Genomic DNA, 23,705 nt, shown 5'->3' with positions numbered 1-23,705 from the left:
AAAAACGTGACTCTGCGGAGTTCTGGAGGAAGAATGAACACTTTGAACAGTTCTCAGGCCTGAAATGATTCTATTCCGGGAGAGAAGAGGTTAAAGAACTCCTGAACGCTACAAAGTATCCACCTCTCCCACGCCCATTGGCTAAATGTTCAGTTGCTGGTTACTGATTGGCTGAGATCGCCACGCCCCTCAGCGTGTAACGGGTCCCTCACCGTCGGCCGCGCCACGCCCACACCTTCCAGTTTGATGGCAACACGCTGCCAGACGTCACCTCTGCCCCTCGCCATTGGCTACCGCGACAGCCAATGAGTCGCCGCTAAGGTGACATCAGCTTAGCAACCATCCCCCGGCACGCGCCGACAGGAGGGGGGCGTGGCCGAGCCCGGGCGGTGAGTTCGGTGGCGTCTCCGCCTTTCTGGCCGTGACGTCATCTCCAAAGCGGGTCGCTGATTGGTCAAGCCTGACGGGCTCTTGCTGTTGCTGTGTGGGAAGAGACGGCTTGGAGCTGCCGGTTTCTGATGAGGAGCCGGGAGAGGGGAAAGAGGGGTGAGTCACTTTAAACCCGCTCTCGGCACCTGCTCCGGTTCTTTCTGTCATAGCTGGACTGCACTTCCAAACTCCGATGTTACTCATGGCCATTTCTCCAGGATCGAGAGGGATTTCTGCAGCTCTTCAATCCAAGCTACTTCACGCTGTACTTGCTGGTAGTTGTAGTTCTCTAACGCGTAGTTTATGCTTCCTGTCTAGGCGAGCCTTTTCCATGTCGAACTACAACTCCCGGCAGGCCCTGTGGCAGACTCGGCTCTTGATAAACAAGGCACTTCATCTGGCGTTGTGGTTGGAGGGATTTGGACACGCCCTGCCTTTTTTCCTATTGGCTACTGTACCAGCCTGTCATCTGCTTATTAGCCTGTCACCGCCTACTTTTCACCGTTAACCACCAGTGATTGGCTACTGTATGTGTCGCTCAAGCTTTTTTGATATTTTTCCGCCCTCTTGTCACTTCACTCCGCCTCCTCTAGCCTCCCATTGGCTGTGGACTCTGTCACTGGGCTAGTTGTGGGCTGTGATTGGTTGCCTTCTCCAGCTGTTCCTGCTTCATTCACCATTTTGTCTCCTGGAGTAAGGGGGCCAGGCGGCAGTGTGTGGATGTCCGTGAGTGAGGGCCAGGTGAGTGTCCGCGGTCCCCTCCGGTCACCCCGCGCTTCTCCTCCCTGGACGTGTGCTCAGAAGCCCCGCACGCCGTGCCCTCCCTGTGTCCGCTCACCGCTTCAGCCTCCCATTGTGTTGTGCAATGTCCCGGCTGCAGCTCCTGTGTGTGCTCCTGTGTCCTCCGCTCTCCTGCCTGCCGCCCCTGTGTCCCTGCACTGGTGATGGGGCAGGATTGCTGTCCTGGGACTTGTAGTTCTCCCCCCATCATGGCTGTACATGACAGATCCTAAATATGTGCATTATGTACAGCAGATCACGACTATTACATATACTCAGCACTGTACACACACGTCTGCATGGGGAATACCGCCATATACGCATCACATACTGCCATATACCCACTGATCACGTCACCACCAGGACATACAATGTATCTGTGCAGTGAATACCGCCATATACTCACAGATCACATCACCACCAGGACATACAATGAATACCGCCATATACTCACAGATCACATCACCACCAGGACCTACAATGAATACCGCCATATACTCACAGATCACATCACCACCAGGACCTACAATATATCTGTACAGTGAATACCGCCATATACCCACTGATCACATCACCACCAGCACATACAATGTATTTATACAATGAATACCGCCATATACTCACAGACCACATCACCACCAGGACATACAATGTATCTGCATAGTGAATACCGCATATACGCACTGATCACATCACCACCAGGACATACAATGTATCTGCATAATGAATACCGCCATATACCCACTAATAACATCACCACCAGGACATACAATTTATCTATGCAATAAATACCGCCATATACCCACTGATCACATCACCACCAGGACATACAATGTATCTGTGCAGTAAATACCGCCATATACCCACTTACTACATCACCACCAGGACATATAATGTATCTTTACAGTAATACCGCCATATACCTACTGATCACATCACCACCAAAACATATAATGTATCTTTACAGTAATACCGCCATATACCCACTGACCACATCACCACCAGGACATACAATATATCTGTGCAGTTAATACCGCCATATACTCACTGATCACATCACCAGCAGGACATACAATGAATAACGCCATATACTCACTGACCACATCACCACCAGGACATGCAATGTATCTGCATAGTGAATACCGCCATATACCCACTGATCACATCACCACCAGGACATACAATGTATCTGTACAGAGCAAATACCACTATATACTCACTAATCACATCACCACTAGGACATACAATGTATCTGTACAGTGAATACCGCCATATACCCACTGATCACATCACCACCAGGATATACAATGAATCTGTAGCGCAAATACCGCCATATACCCACTGATCATAGCACCACAAGGTCATACAATGTATCTGCAGAATGAATACCGCCATATACTCACTGACCACCTCACCACCAGGACATACAATGTATTTGTATAGTGAATACCGCCATATACTCACTGATCACATCACGACCAGGACATACAATGTATCTATGCAGTGAATACTGCCATATACTCACTAATCACATCACCACTAGGACATACAATGTATCTGCATAGTGAATACCGCCATATACCCACTTACTACATCACCACCAGGACATGCAATATATCTGTGCAGTTAATACCGCCATATACCCACTGATCACATCACCAGCTGGACATACAATGAATACCGCCATATACTCACTGATCACATCATCACCAGGACATACAATGTATCTGTACAGCGAATACCGCCATATACCCACTGACAACATCACCACCTGGACATACAATGTATCTGCATAGTGAATACCGCCATATACCCACTGATCACATCACCACTAGAACATACAATGTATCTGTAGCGCAAATACCGCCATATACCCACTGATCACATCACTAGCAGGACATACAAGGAATACCGCCATATACTCACTGATCATATCACCAGCAGGACATACAATGTATCTGAATAGTAAATACCGCCATATATTCACTGATCACATCACTAGCAGGACATACAAGGAATACCGCCATATACTCACTGATCATATCACCAGCAGGACATACAATGTATCTGAATAGTAAATACCGCCATATATTCACTGATCACATCACTAGCAGGACATACAATGTATCTGAATAGTAAATACCGCCATATATTCACTGATCACATCACTAGCAGGACATACAAGGAATACCGCCATATACTCACTGATCATATCACCAGCAGGACATACAATGTATCTGAATAGTAAATACCGCCATATACTCACTGATCATATCACCAGCAGGACATACAATGTATCTGAATAGTAAATACCGCCATATATTCACTGATCACATCACCACCAGGACATACAACGTATCTACGCAGTGAATACCGCCATATACTCACTGATGACATCACCAGCAGGACATACCATATATCTGTGCAGTGAACGTTATATACCGTATACTCGACGTATTCTCTATGTATCGTCTCCTACATAAACCTCACCAGACAGGCACATTATATCCATATGTGTGGGCGGTATTATGCACAGTAGACTTAGCACTTACTGCATACACCGTATATTTTGTGATCTACGCTCCCCTGATGTCTGTATTCCATAGTGTACCGCACAGTGTACATGCTATATACTGCACATATGGCGGGTGTATTACATATGACGTATGGTAGAAAATGCTGAACATTATATATTATATACCGCTGCTGTATTCTCCATCCATACGTGTATTGGGTGTGACACAGTGTACGGCACATTACATACTACACATATGGCGGGTTTATTTTACATGACCCGCTCTGTATTCTGCACCATCATGGCTGACGTCTCCCCGTGGTGGGTGATGACTTCCTGTACAGATGATAGAATGAAGGGGGGGGTCGGAAGTGAGGATGCCCATCAGGGTGGAGGAAAAGTTGGGTGATTGAGGACGTCATTGCCCCATTTCTGTTACTATACCGGAGTGTGTGACCCAGGACCGCGGCCGTGCCATGTGGCAAGGAATGTGGGTGTTGTCCACTCGGCCGCCTCACATTCTCCGAGTTATTATTACCCAACTGCAAGGAGGATAAATAAACCCGCACAGCGCCGAGTACACACCACACACACACACACGGCCTTTGTCTCATCCAGGAAGACAGAAGTGCTGCAGGACGCCAAGGGTTAAGTTCTGAATTCCGACACCGGCTCTCGGGGTGATTGCACCATCCTCCAGAGATGTAGTGCGTATACGGTATACAGCGCGCCCTGCACTGTGTATAAGGATGTAGCAGAGGCGACTTTGTCCGTTCGCCACTTGGCGCAACTGGGACTGTAAACGCTGCACACATTTAAAGGGACCAGTTGGCTCTGCTTGTAGGGAATGATCATGTAGGCAGAGGATGTGGTGAGCAGCAGTATAGCGGTGGGCTAAGGTTAGAGGGATGCGTGGTGTAGCAGAGCAAGTGTTAGGTGGGTGCGCCTGTCACTAAGAGTGTGCAAGGTAGATGTGAGCAGGAGGGCGGTAGTAATTGGATCACTAGTGGATATGAAAGTGAGGGCCGTAGTAATGGGATCACTAGTGCATGTGGCATGAGGGCGGTAGTAATAGATGTGAGCGTGAGGGCGGTTGTAATGGGATCACTAGTTGATCTGAACGTGAGGGCGGTAGTAATGGGATCAACAGTAGATGTGAGAATGTGGGCGGTAGTAATGGGATCACTAGTGGATATGAACGTGAAGGCGGTAGTAGTGGGATCGCTAGTGGATGTAGCATGAGGGCGGTAGTAATAGATGTGAACGTGAGGGCGGTAGTAATGGGATCACTAGTAGATGTGAACGTGAGGGCGGTAGAAATGGGATCACTAGTAGATGTGAGCGTGAGGGCGGTAGTAATGGGATCACTAGTACATATGAATGTGAGGGCGGTAGTAATGGGATCACTAGTAGATGTGAGGGCGGTAGAAATGGGATCACTAGTAGATGTGAGCGTGAGGGCGGTAGTAATGGGATCACTAGTAGATGTGAGTATGAGGGCGGCAGTAATAGGATCACTAGTGGATGTGGCATGAGGGCGGTAGTAATGGGATCACTAGTACATGTGAACGTGAGGGCGGTAGTAATGGGATCACTAGTGGATGTGAGCATGTGGGCGTTAGTAATGGGATTACTAGTGGATGTGAACGTGAGGGCGGTAGTAATGGGATCACTAGTGGATGTGGCATGAGGGTGGTAGTAATGGGATCACTAGTAGATGTGAACGTGAGGGCGGTAGTAATGGAATCACTAGTAGATGTGAGCAAAAGGGCGGTAGTAATGGGATCACTAATATATGTGGACGTGAGGGTGTTAGTAATGGGATCACTAGTAAATGTACACATAAGGGCGGTAGTAATAGATGTCAGCATGACGGCGGTAATAATGGGATCACTAGTAGATGGGAACATGAGGGCGGTAGTAATAGATGTCAGCATGAGGGCGGTAGTAATGGGGTCACTAGTAGATGTGAGGGTGCTAGTAATGGGGTCACTAGTAGATGTGAGGGCGGTAGTAATGGGGTCACTAGTAGATGTGAGGGCGGTAGTAATGGGGTCACTAGTAGATGTGAGGGCGGTAGTAATGGGGTCACTAGTAGATGTGAGGGCGGTAGTAATGGGGTCACTAGTAGATGTGAGGGCGGTAGTAATGGGGTCACTAGTAGATGTGAGGGCGGTAGTAATGGGGTCACTAGTACATGTGAGGGCGGTAGTAATGGGGTCACTAGTACATGTGAGGGCGGTAGTAATGGGGTCACTAGTACATGTGAGGGCGGTAGTAATGGGGTCACTAGTACATGTGAGGGCGGTAGTAATGGGGTCACTAGTACATGTGAGGGCGGTAGTAATGGGGTCACTAGTACATGTGAGGGCGGTAGTAATGGGGTCACTAGTACATGTGAACGTGAGGGCGGTAGTAATGGGATCACTAGTGGATGTGAGCATGTGGGCGTTAGTAATGGGATTACTAGTGGATGTGAACGTGAGGGCGGTAGTAATGGGATCACTAGTGGATGTGAGCATGTGGGCGTTAGTAATGGGATTACTAGTGGATGTGAACGTGAGGGCGGTAGTAATGGGATCACTAGTGGATGTGGCATGAGGGTGGTAGTAATGGGATCACTAGTAGATGTGAACGTGAGGGCGGTAGTAATGGAATCACTAGTAGATGTGAGCAAAAGGGCGGTAGTAATGGGATCACTAATATATGTGGACGTGAGGGTGTTAGTAATGGGATCACTAGTAAATGTACACATAAGGGCGGTAGTAATAGATGTCAGCATGACGGCGGTAATAATGGGATCACTAGTAGATGGGAACATGAGGGCGGTAGTAATAGATGTCAGCATGAGGGCGGTAGTAATGGGGTCACTAGTAGATGTGAGGGTGCTAGTAATGGGGTCACTAGTAGATGTGAGGGCGGTAGTAATGGGGTCACTAGTAGATGTGAGGGCGGTAGTAATGGGGTCACTAGTAGATGTGAGGGCGGTAGTAATGGGGTCACTAGTAGATGTGAGGGCGGTAGTAATGGGGTCACTAGTAGATGTGAGGGCGGTAGTAATGGGGTCACTAGTAGATGTGAGGGCGGTAGTAATGGGGTCACTAGTAGATGTGAGGGCGGTAGTAATGGGGTCACTAGTAGATGTGAGGGCGGTAGTAATGGGGTCACTAGTACATGTGAGGGCGGTAGTAATGGGGTCACTAGTACATGTGAGGGCGGTAGTAATGGGGTCACTAGTACATGTGAGGGCGGTAGTAATGGGGTCACTAGTACATGTGAGGGCGGTAGTAATGGGGTCACTAGTACATGTGAGGGCGGTAGTAATGGGGTCACTAGTACATGTGAGGGCGGTAGTAATGGGGTCACTAGTAGATGTGAGGGCGGTAGTAATGGGGTCACTAGTGGATGTGAACATGAGGGTGGTAGTAATGGGGTTACTAGTAGATGTGAGGGTGGTAATAATGGGATCACTAGTAGATGTGAGGGTGGTAGTAATGGGGTCACTAGTAGATGTGAGGGTGGTAATAATGGGGTCATTAGTGGATCTGAGGGCGGTAGTAATGGCGTCACTAGTAGATGTGAGGGCGGTGGTAATGGGATCACTAGTAGATGTGAGGGCGGTAGTAATGGGGTCACTAGTAGATGTGAGGGCGGTAGTAATGGGGTCACTAGTAGATGTGAGGGCGGTAGTAATGGGGTCACTAGTAGATGTGAGGGCGGTAGTAATGGGGTCACTAGTAGATGTGAGGGCGGTAGTAATGGGGTCACTAGTAGATGTGAGGGGTGGTAATAATGGGGTCACTAGTAGATCTGAGGGCGGTAGTAATGGGGTCACTAGTAGATGTGAGGGCGGTAGTAATGGGGTCACTAGTAGATGTGAGGGCGGTAGTAATGGGGTCACTAGTAGATGTGAGGGCGGTAGTAATGGGGTCACTAGTAGATGTGAGGGCGGTAGTAATGGGGTCACTAGTAGATGTGAGGGCGGTAGTAATGGGGTCACTAGTAGATGGGGACATGAGGGTGGTAGTAATTGGGTATTGTCCCCCCTCCTTTCCATGTACTTCCAGTTTGGTTGCAATTATTACAAGGCCCTCCCCTCCCCCCCACCCTCCCACGTTATGAGGGCATGGACGGCGATTAGGAAGCCATGGGTTTGCCGGGTGTCGTACGTTGGCACCGCACTTTCCACAAGCTTCGTTGGCAGCGATGTTGCGATGTGACGTGAGGGGGTGAGAACTTGTGAGTGAAACGCGTAGGTGTGCACGTGGGAGATGAGTCTGGATGTCTCGGGCTGCTCGCGAATCCCCTGCATGTTTTCTGCACGAGCGCGCGTCTTGCATGTCTGTCTACGGGCTTAAATACACGCCAGTGCCGTCCGGACATATGTCGTTCACGGCGTGTGCACGTCCTCTGCAGTCTGTGTGGGTGTCTGTGCTCAGCCGCGGGTTGCGTGGGTACGTGTCCCCATTTGCATATCTGTATGAAGATGTGCCTGAACATGTCCTTTAAGGCATATGTGTGCTCGTACGTCCTCTTTTGTTTGGGCACATATACACTCGGGGTGGGGGGAGGAGGGGGACGCTGTCGTGCACCTTCACCACATTAGATAGCCAGGTTTACGGGGATTGGCGGGGGGGGGAGACGGGTCCGTGCTTATATCCAGGGCTTGACTCCCGATGGTCAAGATCTATCAACTTGGTGACGTTTATGATCCGATATCACCAGACAGCAGGGGGTAGAAGAGCGGACCCCCACTATGTGCATTTCAGACAAACGGCTGCCAATCAGTTGCCTGAAACGCGTCGGTATGGGTCCAAGCAGCCATTTTTAGCCGCGGCGGTGGCGTACGGCATACCTATGTGGAAGCTCAGGCGCTCAGGTATACCTCCATGTATGTGTGTCTGGTGGGCATGTGTCGGGACACGTCTTGCATGCTCCGTCGTGTGTACGATCATGATGCCGGTAACATATGCACCCTGCCGTACGGCGCTCTGCATCCTCCATAAGAGCCCTTAACCCTTACACTGCTGCTCTTCATTGCCATTCTGCATGGCAGCGAAGAGCTTGGGGGGGAGGGGGATTGTGTGCGTTGGGGTTGGGGGGGGGATGGGTAATCTGAGTCCTGTCTGCTCATGTCCCTCTATAGACACCATCATCATATGTAATACCGCGTCCATAAAATACGGCGCCAACCAGGTGTGCCGCATTACGGAAAACGTGCGCTATTATCAATTAGCTGCGACATTACGCCATTTATTATTACGGATCAGCGGCTTTTTTGTTTTTTAGCTGCAAAAAATGCCGCCAAATGACCCCCTACGTGAAGGGGGACTTCATATATGTACCCTAGGAAGGTCAGGCTGGCAATGATGGGGGGTCGGACCCTCTTCGCTTGTGCTTTTCCGTCCTCCTCACCTCCAACGTTTTTTATTTGTCCATGTTTTTTTTCAGGGCTTTTGTGTTATTTGTTTGTTTTTGTTTTTATGTCACCATTTTAGATCCGTGATTTTTTTTATTTTTTTTTTTATTTTTATCCCTTTTTTTGGTGATAAAAAAATCAATTTTTATTTCATTTATTTTTATTTTATTTGTTATTTTCATTTTTTTTTTATTCCTTTTTTGCTGATAGAAAAAGCAATTTTTATTTTTTTTATGTATTTTCTCTGTAATATTTTCTTTTTTTTATTTTTTTTGCATTTTTAACTTTTCCTCCTAGTGGATTGATTGCTCGTGTAATATTGCGGCGTATCGTAAAATAACCGATCGTTGGGTGTAGTAATATGGTGGACACAGCGGCTTTCTATAGCCATGACAATGCCACCGGCACCCTATTTCCAATGTTAGTCTTTCATTATTGATAAAGACATTTAAGGGGTTAAACTGCTTCCCCGAATAGTTAGGCTTGGGTGCCGGCTGTGCAGTGCAGGCTGAGCCTTTAGGTCCCACACCCTTTTCTTCCCTTCGAAGGCTAGACCTGTTACTGCTTTTGGCCAGTTACATTTTATATTTCAGTTCCTCTCCCTGTATAAGATCTCTGCCGTGTGTCAGTGAATGAGAGCATCAGGCCTGAAACAAAATCTGGCTATGTTGTCCATTGCAACCAATCAGAGCTCAGCTTTTATTTCTTACACAGCGCAGATAATATGAAAGCTGCACTGTGATTGGTCGCTATGAGCAACAAGCAGAGCTCGGCTTTCCTTTTTTTGCACTGCTGTGGTAAAAAGAAAGTTGCACCGTGATTGGTCACTACAGGCATCAATGAGAGCTCAGCTTACATGTCTAGTAAAATGAAAGCAGCACTATGATTGGTTGCTATAAGCAACAAGCAGAGCTCAGCTTTATTTTCTTACACTGCAGTGGTAAAATGAAAGCTGCACCATGATTGGTTGTTAGAGGCATCAATCAGAGCTCAGCTTACAGTCTGGTAAAATGAAAGCTGTGCCGTGATTGGTCGCTATGAGCAACAAGCAGAGCTCAGCTTTAATTTCTTACAATGCTGTGGTAAAAGGAAAGCTGCTCTGTGATTGGTCGCTATTGGCATCAATCAGAGCTCAGCTTTCATTCTGTACACAGCTCTGGTAAAAGGAAAGCTGTGCTGTGATTGGTCGCTATGAGCAACAAACAGAGTTCGTCTTTAATTTCTTACACTCCTGTGGTAAAATGAAAGCAGCGCAGTGATTGGTCACTATAGGCATCAATCAGAGCTCAGCTTACAGCTCTGGTAAAATGAAAGCTGCTCCTTGATTGGTCGCTATGAGCAACAAGTAAAGCTCAGCTTTATATTCTTACACTGCTGTGGTAAAATGAAAGCTGCACTGTGATTGGTCACTGTGGGCATCAATCAGAGTTCAGCTTACAGCTCTAAATTAAAATGAAAGCTGTTACTTGATTGGTCGCTATGAGCAACAAGCAAAATTTGGCTTTAATCCCTTACAATGCTGTGGTAAAATGAAAGCCGTGCCATGATTGGCCGCTATAGGCATCAATCAGAGCTCAGCTTACAGCTCTGGTACAATGAAAGCTGCTCCTTGATTGGTCGCTATGAGCAACAAGCAGAGCTCGGCTGTAATTTCTTACACTGCTGAGGTAAAAGGAAAGTTGCTCTGTGATTGGTCGCTATGGGCATCAATCAGAGCTTAGCTTTCATTCCTTACACAGCTGTGGTAAATTGAAAGCTGCGCCGTGATTGGTCACTGTGGGCATCAATCAGAGCTCAGCTTACAGCTCTGATAAAATGACAGCTGCTCCTTGATTGGTCGCCATGAGCAACAAACAGAGTTCGGCTTTAATTTCTTACACTGCTGGGGTAAAATGAAAGCTGTGCTGTGATTGGTCGCATCGGAAAACAAGCAGAGTTCTGCCCTCAATGAGGCCGATTTGTCCGAAAAGTTTGCACCGGAATCCTGGTGTAAAGCGTTTTTAAATTTTATTTATTTATTTATTTATTTATTTTTTTTAGCAGTTTCTGCCCATGTTTTGCTGTCTGGTAGGGGGTGGTCGGTCTCCAAGGCAACAAACTGTAAACCAAAAGAAAAGTGTTAATATCTCAATAACAGCTGAAAGTTTTAATAAGTGGTCAATAGCAAATATGCTTGTATCTACAAGCAGAATCCGCCAATACCCATTTACGAAGGTGGGTACTAACCCTTTAAATGCCAGTGTCCATGCCTGACAGCTGTGTTTAGGTGGTGCGATCTCATATCTTGACCATTATGACCCCCCATGGTGTGTCGCTGTAATATAGAATACACAAATCGCATCTTGGTTCCAACAGGAACCAAAAGAGCCTTAGCTATCGAATTTCCAAATTCCTACATCACTGTTCTGACTTAATTTGTCAGATCATAGGGGCATGGCGGTGAGATCGTGACCTTGGTGTCCACACTGGCCAAGGGTCTGCTGACTCGACCTCGACAGTCTCATTAATGTCTATGGGGCTGTCAAGGTCGATGCTGGAGGCACCACAGCCAGTCCGTGCATCGGGGTCCGAATATAGGTTGTTAAATATGGATATGTGAATCCAACCTTATATGTAGGATCGGTTCCCAGAAGTCAGACACCTATTACTAGACCCCCTTAAAAGATTTTTGACTGACTAACCATTTAGGATCCCTCTTCTTTTAGTTACATTGCATTGATGTCGGCCAAACCCAACAATTTCGGCAAGACCGGGACGATTTATGCCAACTTTCCCCTCTCTCCCTCCCATTTAGAACACATGCATGCTCAGTCAAGCTGAGCGTGCATGTGTTTTGGGAGGGACAAAAGTTGGAAAGAACAATCGTTAGCTATACAAACCTCTGATCTGAAGTATATGGCTTGCTTTAAAGGGTTGTCTAGTGCCACTTGATTTGGGAGTGGCGCCAGACAAGCTTTTAAAATGGTCATATACTTGTTGAGGAATATCATCGACTCGTCTCACCTCCCCATACAAATTCCCTGTAGTGAGTTAACTTATAAACCATCAGTGAGCTCGTTCTTGCAGTTTATAGTTTTTTTTGTGTTTTCTGAGTTTTGCTTGTCTGACTTGTGTCCAGAGACCACATCAAAGTTGAGTAGAACTTTGATGTGGACATAAATGAGCTCAGAAAGAGAAAAATACCCTCCGGTTTGTATCTGGTTTCTCGATTCCTGACCTAAAGGGTTGAGTAAACTGAAGACTTAATAACGCAAAGGTCTCCTGGTGCCACCATTCTCAGTACTTTTTCAAGTGTATTTTTCTGGACAACCCCTTTAAGTCCTATGCTAACATTAGGTTGCATGTCAGATTGCTTCTCTCTTTTTTGGCCTTGTGTACTGATTTTCCTGTTTTTTGGTTTTCTTTTTACAGGTGCCATCCTTCTAGAAGAGATCCCCCGAAGATGAAACCGGTAAAGAAAGCAACAAACTCCACCCGCAGTAAGAAACCAAAAAGAAAGGTGGAGGAAGGAAGGCAGGAGGAAGAGGCCACCGAGGAGGAGCCTTCAGAGGAGGCAGCGGAAGAAGCCGGACACCACCTGGCATTTGTAGGTGCTAGGAAGATGCAGGTTAAAGTGGAGCCTGCGGTGGCCGACATCACCGGGACCCGGAAAACGGAACAGGAACTGGCATCGGAGCAGGTCATGGAGGTGGAGACGCCGGCGGGCACATCTCAGGTTGGCTTGGAAGCCTCTAACAATGACCAAGTGATGAATAAAGGGGTGTACGAGCCACCCCGATGGGACATGCCTTTGAGCAGGAAAACGGCAACTTTCAAGTCTAAAGCGCCCAAAAGAAAGTACGTTGAGGGCCAAGGATCACAAGAAGATTCCTCCAACAGCAGTGAAGGTCCTCCGGCACCTCAGGAGTGCATGCTGGAGCAGTCCGCAGCAGCAGCCGCCCCTGCCGTGGAGACCGAGGAAATCTGTCCCTCCGTCAGGTCTTCTAGTACAGACACGGCCAGCGAGCACTCCGCCGACTTAGAAGAAGAAGCCGAGAAAGTCCAAACGGAGCTGGAGCCACCGGCCGCGTCCTTTCCCGAGATGGACACTCGAGGTCTTCTGCAACCCCAGAAGGTTCTGGCCAGGAAGGAAGACGTCTTTCATCTCTGCCAAGTAAAGCAAGTCCGTCGGAACCAAGAACTGGGTGTGCTGTTTCCCGGCTCGCAGACAATTACATTCCTGGACATCATGCAGGAACCGGTTCTTTTAGACCAGATTCCGGCACCGGGTGAAGTCAAAGTGAGTTCGGCGGTGTGCGCTTGCGTCGGACCCGAGAGCACGACTTTCCGGGAGGGGACTGTTGTGGAGATCATTCAGAATCCGCTGTCTTATAAAGTTTGCTTTCAGCAGAGTCCCGGACGTCGGGACCGGGATTACGGCTGGGTCCCCCACAATAGTATCCGGCTGGTCCGCTTCCCGTGGTGTAAGGAGCCAATATTGATGGTTCCCCGTGCCGCTGAGGAGAAGCCACCACTCGGAAGATTCCCCGGCGCGCATCCTCCCGAGACACAGCCCGTGGAGATGCCAACATCAGAAACAAAGCACCTTGAGGATGCCGAGGTGTCCAAGATCAGTTTTAGCATGCCAGTGAGCGAGGAGAAGATGTCTTCTGTCCAGCACTGTATTCTCTCGCCACCCAAGTCCCCGGCATACGGGATAATGAGCCGCCTGCCGGAGCAGCCGTCCCCACTGCTGAGCCCGGATGCGGGGAGCCGGAGCAGCTGCAGCAGCGTGTCTTTGGATAAGTGCAGTACACCAGGATCCCGTTCCCGGACCCCACTAACGGCAGCGCAGCAGAAGTACAAGAAAGGAGACGTAGTCTGCACCCCCAACGGGATCCGTAAGAAGTTTAACGGGAAGCAATGGAGGCGACTGTGCTCCCGGGACGGCTGCATGAAGGAGTCCCAGCGTAGAGGCTACTGCTCCCGACACCTGTCCATGAGGACGAAGGAGATGGAGAGCTTGTCCGAAGGCCGGAGCGGCCGGGAGGGGAGTGCGGAGTTTGAGTGGGACGACACGTCCCGGGACAGTGAGGTCAGCAGCATACGCACCGACTCCCGTCCCCGTCTTGTGGCCGCCGCCGATCTCTCCCGCTTTGACTTTGACGAATGTGAAGCTGCAAATATGTTAGTGTCTCTGGGAAGTTCTCGCTCGGGGACGCCATCCTTCTCGCCCGTCTCCAACCAGTCTCCATTCTCCCCAACGCCGTCGCCTTCGCCTTCTCCACTTTTCGGGTTTAGACCCGCCAATTTTAGCCCCATTAACGCTTCCCCCGTCATCCAGCGAGCTCGCAGCCGTCATGTAAGCGCAAGCACCCCAAAAGGGCAAGCGGTATTGACCCCAGAAATGTTGCACCACCCCCACCATCGAGAGAGGCAAGCGGCTGGTATCCTACCCTCATTCCAGACCAACCTCACCTTCACCGTACCCATGAGCCCCAGCAAACGGAAGCCAGAGTCCCATCATGGCAGTGCCAGCTCATCTGCAGACTTCCAGAAGACTGATAGTATGGACTCCGGGGTGGACTCGGTCTCTCACACCCCGACCCCATCCACACCTGCCGGTTTCCGATCGGTGTCACCCGCCATCTTCTCCCGATCTCAGCAGGCCTCTCCATCTTTGCTCCTGTCGCCCCCCGCTGGCCTTACATCAGACCCTAGCCCCAGTGTCCGCAGGGTCCCAGCCGTGCAGAGAGACTCGCCCGTTATTGTACGGAACCCGGATGTCCCTCTACCGTCAAAGTTTGTGGAAAAGCCTTCCGATGGTGGACCTCGCGGAATCGGCGGAGCGGTCACAGGCGGAGGCGGTAGTCCCAGGCGCCTGGTTAAAGTGTGCACCAAGGAGCATCCGTCTAAGACTCAGCTCCAGATACCGGTACCCATCAATGCCACCCAGATGCAGAATGTGGCACGGTCAATGCCATCTTGTCAAACGAGCATGGGGGAGTCGATCACCTGCACGTCGTCCGGATCTTTGGACCACCCCCCCGCCATCTTCAGCGTCTCCTCGCCATTCCAGCCTGTCGCCTTCCATCCATCCCCTGCCGCTCTGCTGCCCGTTATTGTGCCCAGCGACTACAGCAGCCACCCCGCTCCGAAGAAAGAGATCATCATGGGCCGGCCTGGCACAGGTAAGCGACTACTTCGCAGCCGAGATGCTCTATACCCAGACTGTTCTCTCATTGCAATGTTCTTAAAGGTGGAGTTTCCCTTTAGAGGGGAATAAAAGGCAAACAGCGCCAAACTTGTGCACTGGTCATATGTGGTATTGCAGCCCGACCCCCCCCCCCCATCCCCCTTTTTTTTTCTATTTCTGAACAACCCCTTTAAAGGGAAACTCCACCTAGGAAGTTATGGCAAGCAATAAAAATCTGTTGTTTTTTGAGGGGGTGGAGATTTGGCTTTTACAGCAGAGTAACCTCAGTGTAATTGGGCGCTTGATTGGTCCATGTAATGGCTCAGTGATTTGTGCTATGGTTTAAATAATGACATGTAGTGTTCTCTGTTATCAGCCAAAATCCGGCTGGCATGCAGCTGACTGTTCTTTGCCCCCATGGCGAGTTTATCTGTATACCAGTGTGTGCTGACTTCCTATAGGGGAATGTCTCAGGAGTGGGTGTCATGCCGGAGCAGCTGCGTCTTGGGGGGGGGGGGGATTTCCTGTCCGGCGCTCCCTGGGAAGCTCGCGGCCTCTCCCCGGCCTGGAATCGCTGGGCAGTACGTGGCGGCCCACGCTCGGCTGACAGTTTTCTCCCGACTCCTCTATACACATGCACGCTCTGCCCAGCTCCTCTCTATACATGCACGCTCGGCCCAGCTCCTCTCTATACATGCACGCTCGGCCCGGCTGACACCTCTGTCCCGGCTCCTCTCTACACTCTCTCTCTCTCTCTCTCTTCTCTCCCGACTCCTCTATACGCATGCACGCTCGGCCCAGCTCGTCTATACACATGCATGCTCGGCCCGGCTGACACCTCTCCTGGCTCCTCTCTACACATGCACACTCAGCCTGGCTGACTCTTCTCTCCCGACTCCTCTCTACACATGCACGCTCGGCCCAGCTCGTCTATACACATGCATGCTCGGCCCGGCTGACACCTCTCTCCCGGCTCCTCTCTACACATGCATGCTCGGCCCAGCTCGTCTATACACATGCACGCTCGGCCTGGCTGACACCACTCTCCCGGCTCCTATCTACACATGCACGCTCGGCCCGTCTGACACCACTCTCACGGCTCCTCTTTACATATGCACACTCGGCCCAGCTCGTCTATACACATGCACGCTCGGCCCGGCTGACTCTTCTCTCCCGGGTCCTCTATACACATGCATGCTCGGCCCAGCTCGTCTATACACATGCACGCTCAGCCCGGCTGACTCTTCTCTCCCGGATCCTCTATACACATGCACGCTCGGCCCGGCTGACACCTCTCTCCCGGCTCCTCTATACACATGTGTGTCACCCAGGGAATGGGGTACTCGGTCCCAGGCAGTTCACTATTTAGGGATGTCACTTTGGTGGCCGTTGCCCGGTCCTGTGCCCTGGGGCCTTTTTGAAAAGGGGTTAATTACATGGGACTTGAAAGTCATTTATGTGACGCCACCTGCGGGTTGCAGTCAATAGGATGGAACCGCCGCTGCTTAGTGGAATTACCCCTTTGCTGATGGTGATGGCAGCTATGGTGGTAGGCCCTGCGCAGGCACGGCTGAGCCAGGGGAGTTGTGAGATGGGAGCTTTGCACTTTATAATGAAGGAGACCACACCGGGGTTGTAATGAGCAGTCCCTATTCACTTTAACCTGTCACCTGACCTAGGGCCCTGTGCCCCGTGCGTGCTCTGGTCCCAGCGGTACCTGGATGTGCCTGCCCTGGCAACCTCTCTCCTGTGCCCCCCAGTCACCGTTATACAACCCAGCTCTAGGCACGTCTGTACACTTTCACTACTACTTCAGACTTTGCCTACTGTCTCCTCGCACCAGGCTGTCTGGTCCCCCTGGTCTGGCTCCGCCCTCTAGGTGGCCATCCCCCAGTGTCTGACTAGTCCATGCCCCCTGGTGTGTCGTGGGAACTAGGGTTTTAGTGTGTGCAGGTGTTACTGGCACTGGTTTTCCAAGTCCCAGAGGGTAGGCCCTGCATCTTAGTGAGGATGCAGTACCTAGTAGTGCCCTGAGTAGTTCAGGGACGCTACACATGCACGCTCGGCCCGGCTGACCCTTCTCTCCCAGCTCCTCTATTCTCATGCACCCTCGGCCCGGCTGACCATTCTCTCCCAGCGCCTCTATTCTCATGCACCCTCGGCCCGGCTAACCATTCTCTCCCAGCTCCTCTATTCTCATGCACGCTCGGCCCGGCTGACCATTCTCTCCCAGCTCCTCTATTCTCATGCACGCTCGGCCCGGCTGACCATTCTCTCCCAGCTCCTCTATTCTCATGCACGCTCGGCGCGGCTGACACTTCTCTGACTTTTCTGTACACATGGATGCTCAACCCAGGTGACTCTTCTCTCCCGTCTCCTCTCTACACTTGCACGCTCAGCCCGGCTGACTCTTCTCTTCATGCTCCTCTGTACACATGCACGCTCAGCCCGGCTGACTCTCCTCTCCCGACTCCTCCTTACACATGCACGCTCGGCCTGGCTGACTCTTCTCTCTTGGCTCCGCTATACACATGCATGTTCGGCCCGGTTGACACATTTTTCCCTTGGCTCCTCTATACACATGTAAGCTCAGCCCGGCTGACACTTCTCTGGCTTTTCTGTACACATGCACGCTCGGCCCGGCTGACCCTTCTCTCCCAGCTCCTCTATTCTCATGTAGCCTCGGCCCGGCTGACCCTTCTCTCCCAGCTCCTCCTATTCTCATGCACGCTTGGCCCGGCTGACTCTCTTCTCTCCCAGCTCCTCTATACACATGCACGCTCAGCCCGGCTGACCCTTCTCTCCCAGCTCCTCCTATTCTCATGCACGCTCGGCCTGGCTGACTCTTCTCTCCCAGCTCCTCTATACACATGCACGCTCGGCCCGGCTGACTCTTCTCTCCCAGCTCCTCTATACACATGCACGCTCAGCCCAGCTGACTCCTCTCTCCCAGCTTCTCTATACACATGGACGCTCGGCCCGGCTGACCCTTCTCTCCCAGCTCCTCCTATTCTCATGCACGCTCGGCCCGGCTGACCCTTCTCTCCCAGCTCCTCTATTCTCATGCACCCTCGGCCCGGCTGACCCTTCTCTCCCATCTCCTCTATTCTCATGCACGCTCGACCCGGCTGACCATTCTTTCCCAGCTCCTCTATTCTCATGCACCCTCGGCCCGGCTGACCATTCTCTCCCAGCTCCTCTATTCTCATGCACGCTCGGCCCGGCTGACCCTTCTCTACCATCTCCTTTATATACCCTTCAGGGGTCTGATAGAGCTGGGTGATGGGCACCGTATTGGTGTCTCCCAGCTTTTCCCAGTGAGGGGTTTGCCTTGTTCCAGCTTCGCCCATCTCCTGCTTTTCTCCCTGCACCCTCTGCTCCCACGTTCCCCGTTGCCTCCTGTACTTTTCCCTTTCTTTTCTCCCCCGTGACCCTGAGCTGTGAATGTAACTTGCCGGGAAAGTGTGAATGAAATGTCTCAGTTCCCGGAGCCGTAGAGGAGGTGTCTGCGCGGGCGCCATACCAGGCTCATTACCTCTATTTTTGTCCGCACAGAATTAGGACTGGGGGGTGGGTGGGTGGGAAAGTGTAGCGGAGTGAAAATTGTGCCCTATATGTGTGGGGGTGGGGGTCTCATCCAACTTTCCCAGACCCCTGAACGGCAAGACTAAGCATATACAATCATGTCATGTGTTGGCTTTTCCGATCAGGACCGTAGAAAAGTTGTGTGACAGCCATCTGGTATGTGAAGCGCCCACCGTGCGTTGGGTACGGCAAGGGTTGAACAGTTGGCGAGCCCGCCGGGATGCCTCACTGCTGGCACAGGCCTCTGCATGAGAACTGGCTCCGAAAAAGACATCCCCCCTCCCCCAAACTGGATGGTAATACTCACCCCGAGCGGGCAGGAACCAACCTGCAAAAACTACAGCTGCCAGCGGCCGTCGGGGCATGCTGAGGGTTGTAGTTTTGCAGTGTGAACCCGCACGTAGCCTTTGTTGCTTCTTCTCCATGGTTGCCGCCCGCCGCCACCTTCTTCTCCTTCTGCTCTAATTGTCGTCGCGCTCCCCCGGCCCCCGCTCCGTTCCCCATCTATAATAAGCATCTACGGTTTCCCCCCGTGGGTGTCTTCTGCTCGGCCGAGCGGGGGTTAACGGTGCCTCGTCGTTCCCGTCATCAGTGACACAAAACCCGTTCCTCGGCAACAGGTAACCGAGGCGACCGTTTCCAAAAAAAAAAAAAAAGCACGACGCACCCCCTCTCTCATCCTCCGCTCCCTATTAATTAACCCTCGCAGTGCTCGCCAGTCGCTGATTGGATAATTGAGTCTGTTTAAACTCTTTGCGACTTCAAAAACTTTTTTTTCTAAAGGGATGCAGCACTTTTTTAGGAAGCCCCGTGTCTTGGGGGGCAGGTCCTGTACCACGGACCCCGTGATTTTCCGATGTACTCCACCCTGGGAGCGGAGGGGTTAATCCTGCCTTCCCACACACGCTTCCTTCTCACATTAGAGCATCCCTTCCCTGCTGTCTGCACAGATCGCCTGCAGCCGCCGCCACCGTTACATTCAACTCGGATGAATCGCGAGGTCGTGCGTCATCAGCGAGGCGCAATACCAGGCATGGCCACTACTGGATGTATGTCGCTATAGGACTTCTGCCAGCATGGATCCCTTTGGTCAGGGAATGGAAGAATCGGGCATGTTCGATTTCAATATGCCTGATCCTACCTAAATTCTGCTCACAGTTGTATCCAGAGTCGGCAGCACCAATCCCCCGCGTCGTGATAGTTTGTTACAATGTATCAGACCAATTCCTGCCCGCAGATCCTCGACTTGTGATTGGGCGTCCGCTGTGTGATCGACCAATCGAGTGGGATCTCCATTACTGAATGGATTAGAGCCGGGAACATGTCGCCCCCCCCTCCTCCGTGTGTTGTAATCTGCAGGCGGCCATCACTCAGGAGCACAATGCGTTATCGACAGGAGGTCAGCGGAAGACGAGGCGGATCAATATCTGTCAGACGGAGGCGGCGCTAATCCCACTCCGGCCCCCGACATCACAATTAACAGTCCATTAATCCAAGGAGTTTTCTGCTGTACAAGTGCAACACGGTGTTCCCTCCCCACAGTGAGGTCATAGTGAGGGTGACGCCGATTTCCCCACAGTGAGGTCATAGTGAGGGTGACGCCGATTTCCCCACAGTGAGGTCATAGTGAGGGTGACGCCGATTTCCCCACAGTGAGGTCATAGTGAGGGTGACGCCGATTTCCCCACAGTGAGGTCATAGTGAGGGTGACGCCGATTTCCCCACAGTGAGGTCATAGTGAGGGTGACGCCGATTTCCCCACAGTGAGGTCATAGTGAGGGTGACGCCGATTTCCCCACAGTGAGGTCATAGGGAGGGTGACGCCGATTTCCCCACAGTGAGGTCATAGGGAGGGTGACGCCGATTTCCCCACAGTGAGGTCATAGGGAGGGTGACGCCGATTTCCCCACAGTGAGGTCATAGGGAGGGTGACGCCGATTTCCCCACAGTGAGGTCATAGGGAGGGTGACGCCGATTTCCCCACAGTGAGGTCATAGTGAGGGTGACGCCGATTTCCCCACAGTGAGGTCATAGTGAGGGTGACGCCGATTTCCCCACAGTGAGGTCATAGTGAGGGTGACGCCGATTTCCCCACAGTGAGGTCATAGTGAGGGTGACGCCGATTTCCCCACAGTGAGGTCATAGTGAGGGTGACGCCGATTTCCCCACAGTGAGGTCATAGTGAGGGTGACGCCGATTTCCCCACAGTGAGGTCATAGTGAGGGTGACGCCGATTTCCCCACAGTGAAGTCATAGTGAGGGTGACGCCGATTTCCCCACAGTGAGGTCATAGTGAGGGTGACGCCATCTTTCTCTCTTTCTTGCTCTTTTTCTCACGTCATCTTTCTCTTTTTTGCTCTCTCTCTCCCTCTTTTTCTCTCTTCATCTTTCGTTCTCGCTTTTTCTTTTTCGCCGTCTTTCTCTTTCTCGCTCTTTTTCTCTCGTCATCTTTCCTCTTTCTTGCTCTTTCTCTCTCACCAGCTTTCTCTCTTTCTCGCTCTTTCTTTCTCGCCATCCTTCTTTTATCGCTCTTTTTTCTTTCTCCCCATCTTTCTTTCTCTTTCTTTTTTCTCTCTCGCCATCTTTCTCCCTCTCGCTCTTTTTCTCTCTCGCCATCTTTCTCTTTCTCGCTCTCTCTCGCTCTTTTTCTCTCTCGCCATCTTTCTCTTTCTTGCTCTTTTTCTCTCTCGCCATCTTTCCTCTTTCGCCATCTTTCCTCTTTCTTGCTCTTTTTTTTCTCTCTCGCCATCTTTCTCTTTTTCTTGCTCTTTTTTTCTCTCTCCCCATCTTTTCCTCTTTCTTGCTCTTTTTCTCTCTCGCCATCTTTCTCTTTCTCGCTCTTTTCTCTCTCGCCATCTTTCTCTTTCTCGCTCTTTTTCTCTCTCGCCATCTTTTCCTCTTTCTTGCTCTTTTTCTCTCTCGCCATCTTTCTCTTTCTCGCTCTTTTCTCTCTCGCCATCTTTCTCTTTCTCGCTCTTTTTCTCTCTCGCCATCTTTCTTTCTCTTTCTCGCTCTTTTTCTCTCTCTCCATCTTTCTCTTTCTCGCTCTTTTTTCTCTCGCCATCTTTCTCTCTTTCTTGCTCTTTTTTCTCTCTCGCCATCTTTCTTTCTCTTTTCGCTCTTTTTCTCTCTCTCCATCTTTCTCTTTCTCGCTCTTTTTTCTCTCGCCATCTTTCTCTCTTTCTTGCTCTTTTTTCTCTCTCGCCATCTTTCCCTTTCTCGCTCTTTTTTTCTCTCGCCATCTTTCTCTCTTTCGCCATCTTCTTGCTCTTATTCTCTTTCGCCATCTTTCTCTCTTTCTTGCTCTTTTTTTCTCTCTCGCCATCTTTCTCTCTTTCGCCATCTTCTTGCTCTTATTCTCTTTCGCCATCTTTCTCTCTTTCTTGCTCTTTTTTCTCTCTCGCCATCTTTCCCTTTCTCGCTCTTTTTTTCTCTCGCCATCTTTCTCTCTTTCGCCATCTTCTTGCTCTTATTCTCTTTCGCCATCTTTCTCTCTTTCTTGCTCTTTTTTCTCTCTCGCCATCTTTCCCTTTCTCGCTCTTTTTTTCTCTCGCCATCTTTCTCTCTTTCGCCATCTTCTTGCTCTTATTCTCTTTCGCCATCTTTCTCTCTTTCTTGCTCTTTTTTTCTCTCTCGCCATCTTTCCTCTTTCTCGCTCTTTTTTTCTCTCTCCATCTTTCTCTCTTTCGCCATCTTCTTGCTCTTATTCTCTCGCACCATCTTTCTTTCTTTCTCGCTCTTTCTCTTTCGCCATCTTTCTTTCTTCCTAGTTTTTCTCTCCTTTTTTTTTTTTTTCTTTCTTCCTGTTTTGTGCTCTCTTCCTTTCTTTTTCTTTCCCCCTCTCTCCCCATACGGTGGCATTACGCTATTTGTGAATGCTGGGAGTAGTAGTTGTGGTTGCGCTCTGTGACGTTGCGCTCGTATTTTGTCGCGCGGTTGTTTTTCTCTCAGACGCTGAGTCACGGTCACACGACCTCATGAGACACCATTATACTGGAAGGGTCACACCCAAAATCTGTGGGGCGGCGGAGGCCTTCACATGTGTGGTGCCCGCTCTGCGCACAGGAGTCGTAGTATCAGGGAGGTAGCAGAGAACTTTCTTCTGTTCCCGTCCTGTAGTAAATTTCTCCTTTATTCCCGGATAGATCTATAAATCCGAAGTCTCACGGCGCCCTCTAGTGGCTGATAGTGGAGTGATCTGAGGGATCCCGCACACCAGTATGGGTGATGAGTATCTGCTCGTCCCCTGGAGATCTGGAGCCATTAGGATGTGAGCAGCGCTCATTATAGGATATAGATTAGTGTCAGGCGGTGGTGGCGCGAGGCCAGGTATCGAGCGGCGGTCACTGTATACAGAGCTGACGTGTTATATCCTCACATCGGCCTGTAGGTCATAGATGGCCTGGTGGTGACCATGCACATTAGATTTATGTGGGCCGCACCGACATATGAGACCAGATGAGCATAGGATGTATATAGGGGCTGTCCTCGCCCTCTTCCGCGCTCCATCTCTGCGCTCTCTTTTTAGACCCTGGCGCTCCATCCCTGTTCTCTATTGCACCCCCGCGCTTTTTCTCGGCTCTCTATTGCGCCCCCGCGCTCCTTCTCGGCTGTCTATTGCGCCCCCGCGCTCCTCCTCGGCTCTCTGTTGCGCCCCCGCGCTCCTCCTCGGCTCTCTATCGCGCCCCCGCGCTCCTCCTCGGCTCTCTATCGCGCCCCCGCGCTCCTCCTCGGCTCTCTATCGCGCCCCCGCGCTCCTCCTCGGCTCTCTATCGCGCCCCCGCGCTCCTCCTCGGCTCTCT

The 23,705-nt window shown here is 50.8% G+C and overlaps 1 protein-coding gene across 8 annotated transcripts in view; it reads left to right on the top strand.

Moving 5' to 3' along the window:
- The first annotated feature begins 447 nt into the window (after positions 1–447).
- The window catches only part of CIC (capicua transcriptional repressor), a 94,197-nt gene continuing 70,939 nt past the window's right edge, over positions 448–23,705 (top strand). For 5 of the 8 annotated variants that reach the window (XM_075327395.1, XM_075327397.1, XM_075327394.1 and 2 more), the window contains exons 1-2: positions 7,885–7,953; positions 12,555–15,313. In XM_075327395.1, coding sequence (XP_075183510.1) covers positions 7,931–7,953; positions 12,555–15,313 — 2,782 coding nt within the window. In that variant the 5' untranslated portion in view covers positions 7,885–7,930. The other 3 variants (XM_075327398.1, XM_075327399.1, XM_075327400.1) reach the window with 3 other exon arrangements.

Source organism: Anomaloglossus baeobatrachus, chromosome 11, assembly GCF_048569485.1.
Source record: "Anomaloglossus baeobatrachus isolate aAnoBae1 chromosome 11, aAnoBae1.hap1, whole genome shotgun sequence".
Taxonomy (NCBI): Eukaryota; Metazoa; Chordata; class Amphibia; order Anura; family Aromobatidae; genus Anomaloglossus; species Anomaloglossus baeobatrachus.
The sequence above is the reverse complement of the archived record's forward strand: the minus strand, read 5'-3'. Positions and strand labels throughout refer to the sequence as shown.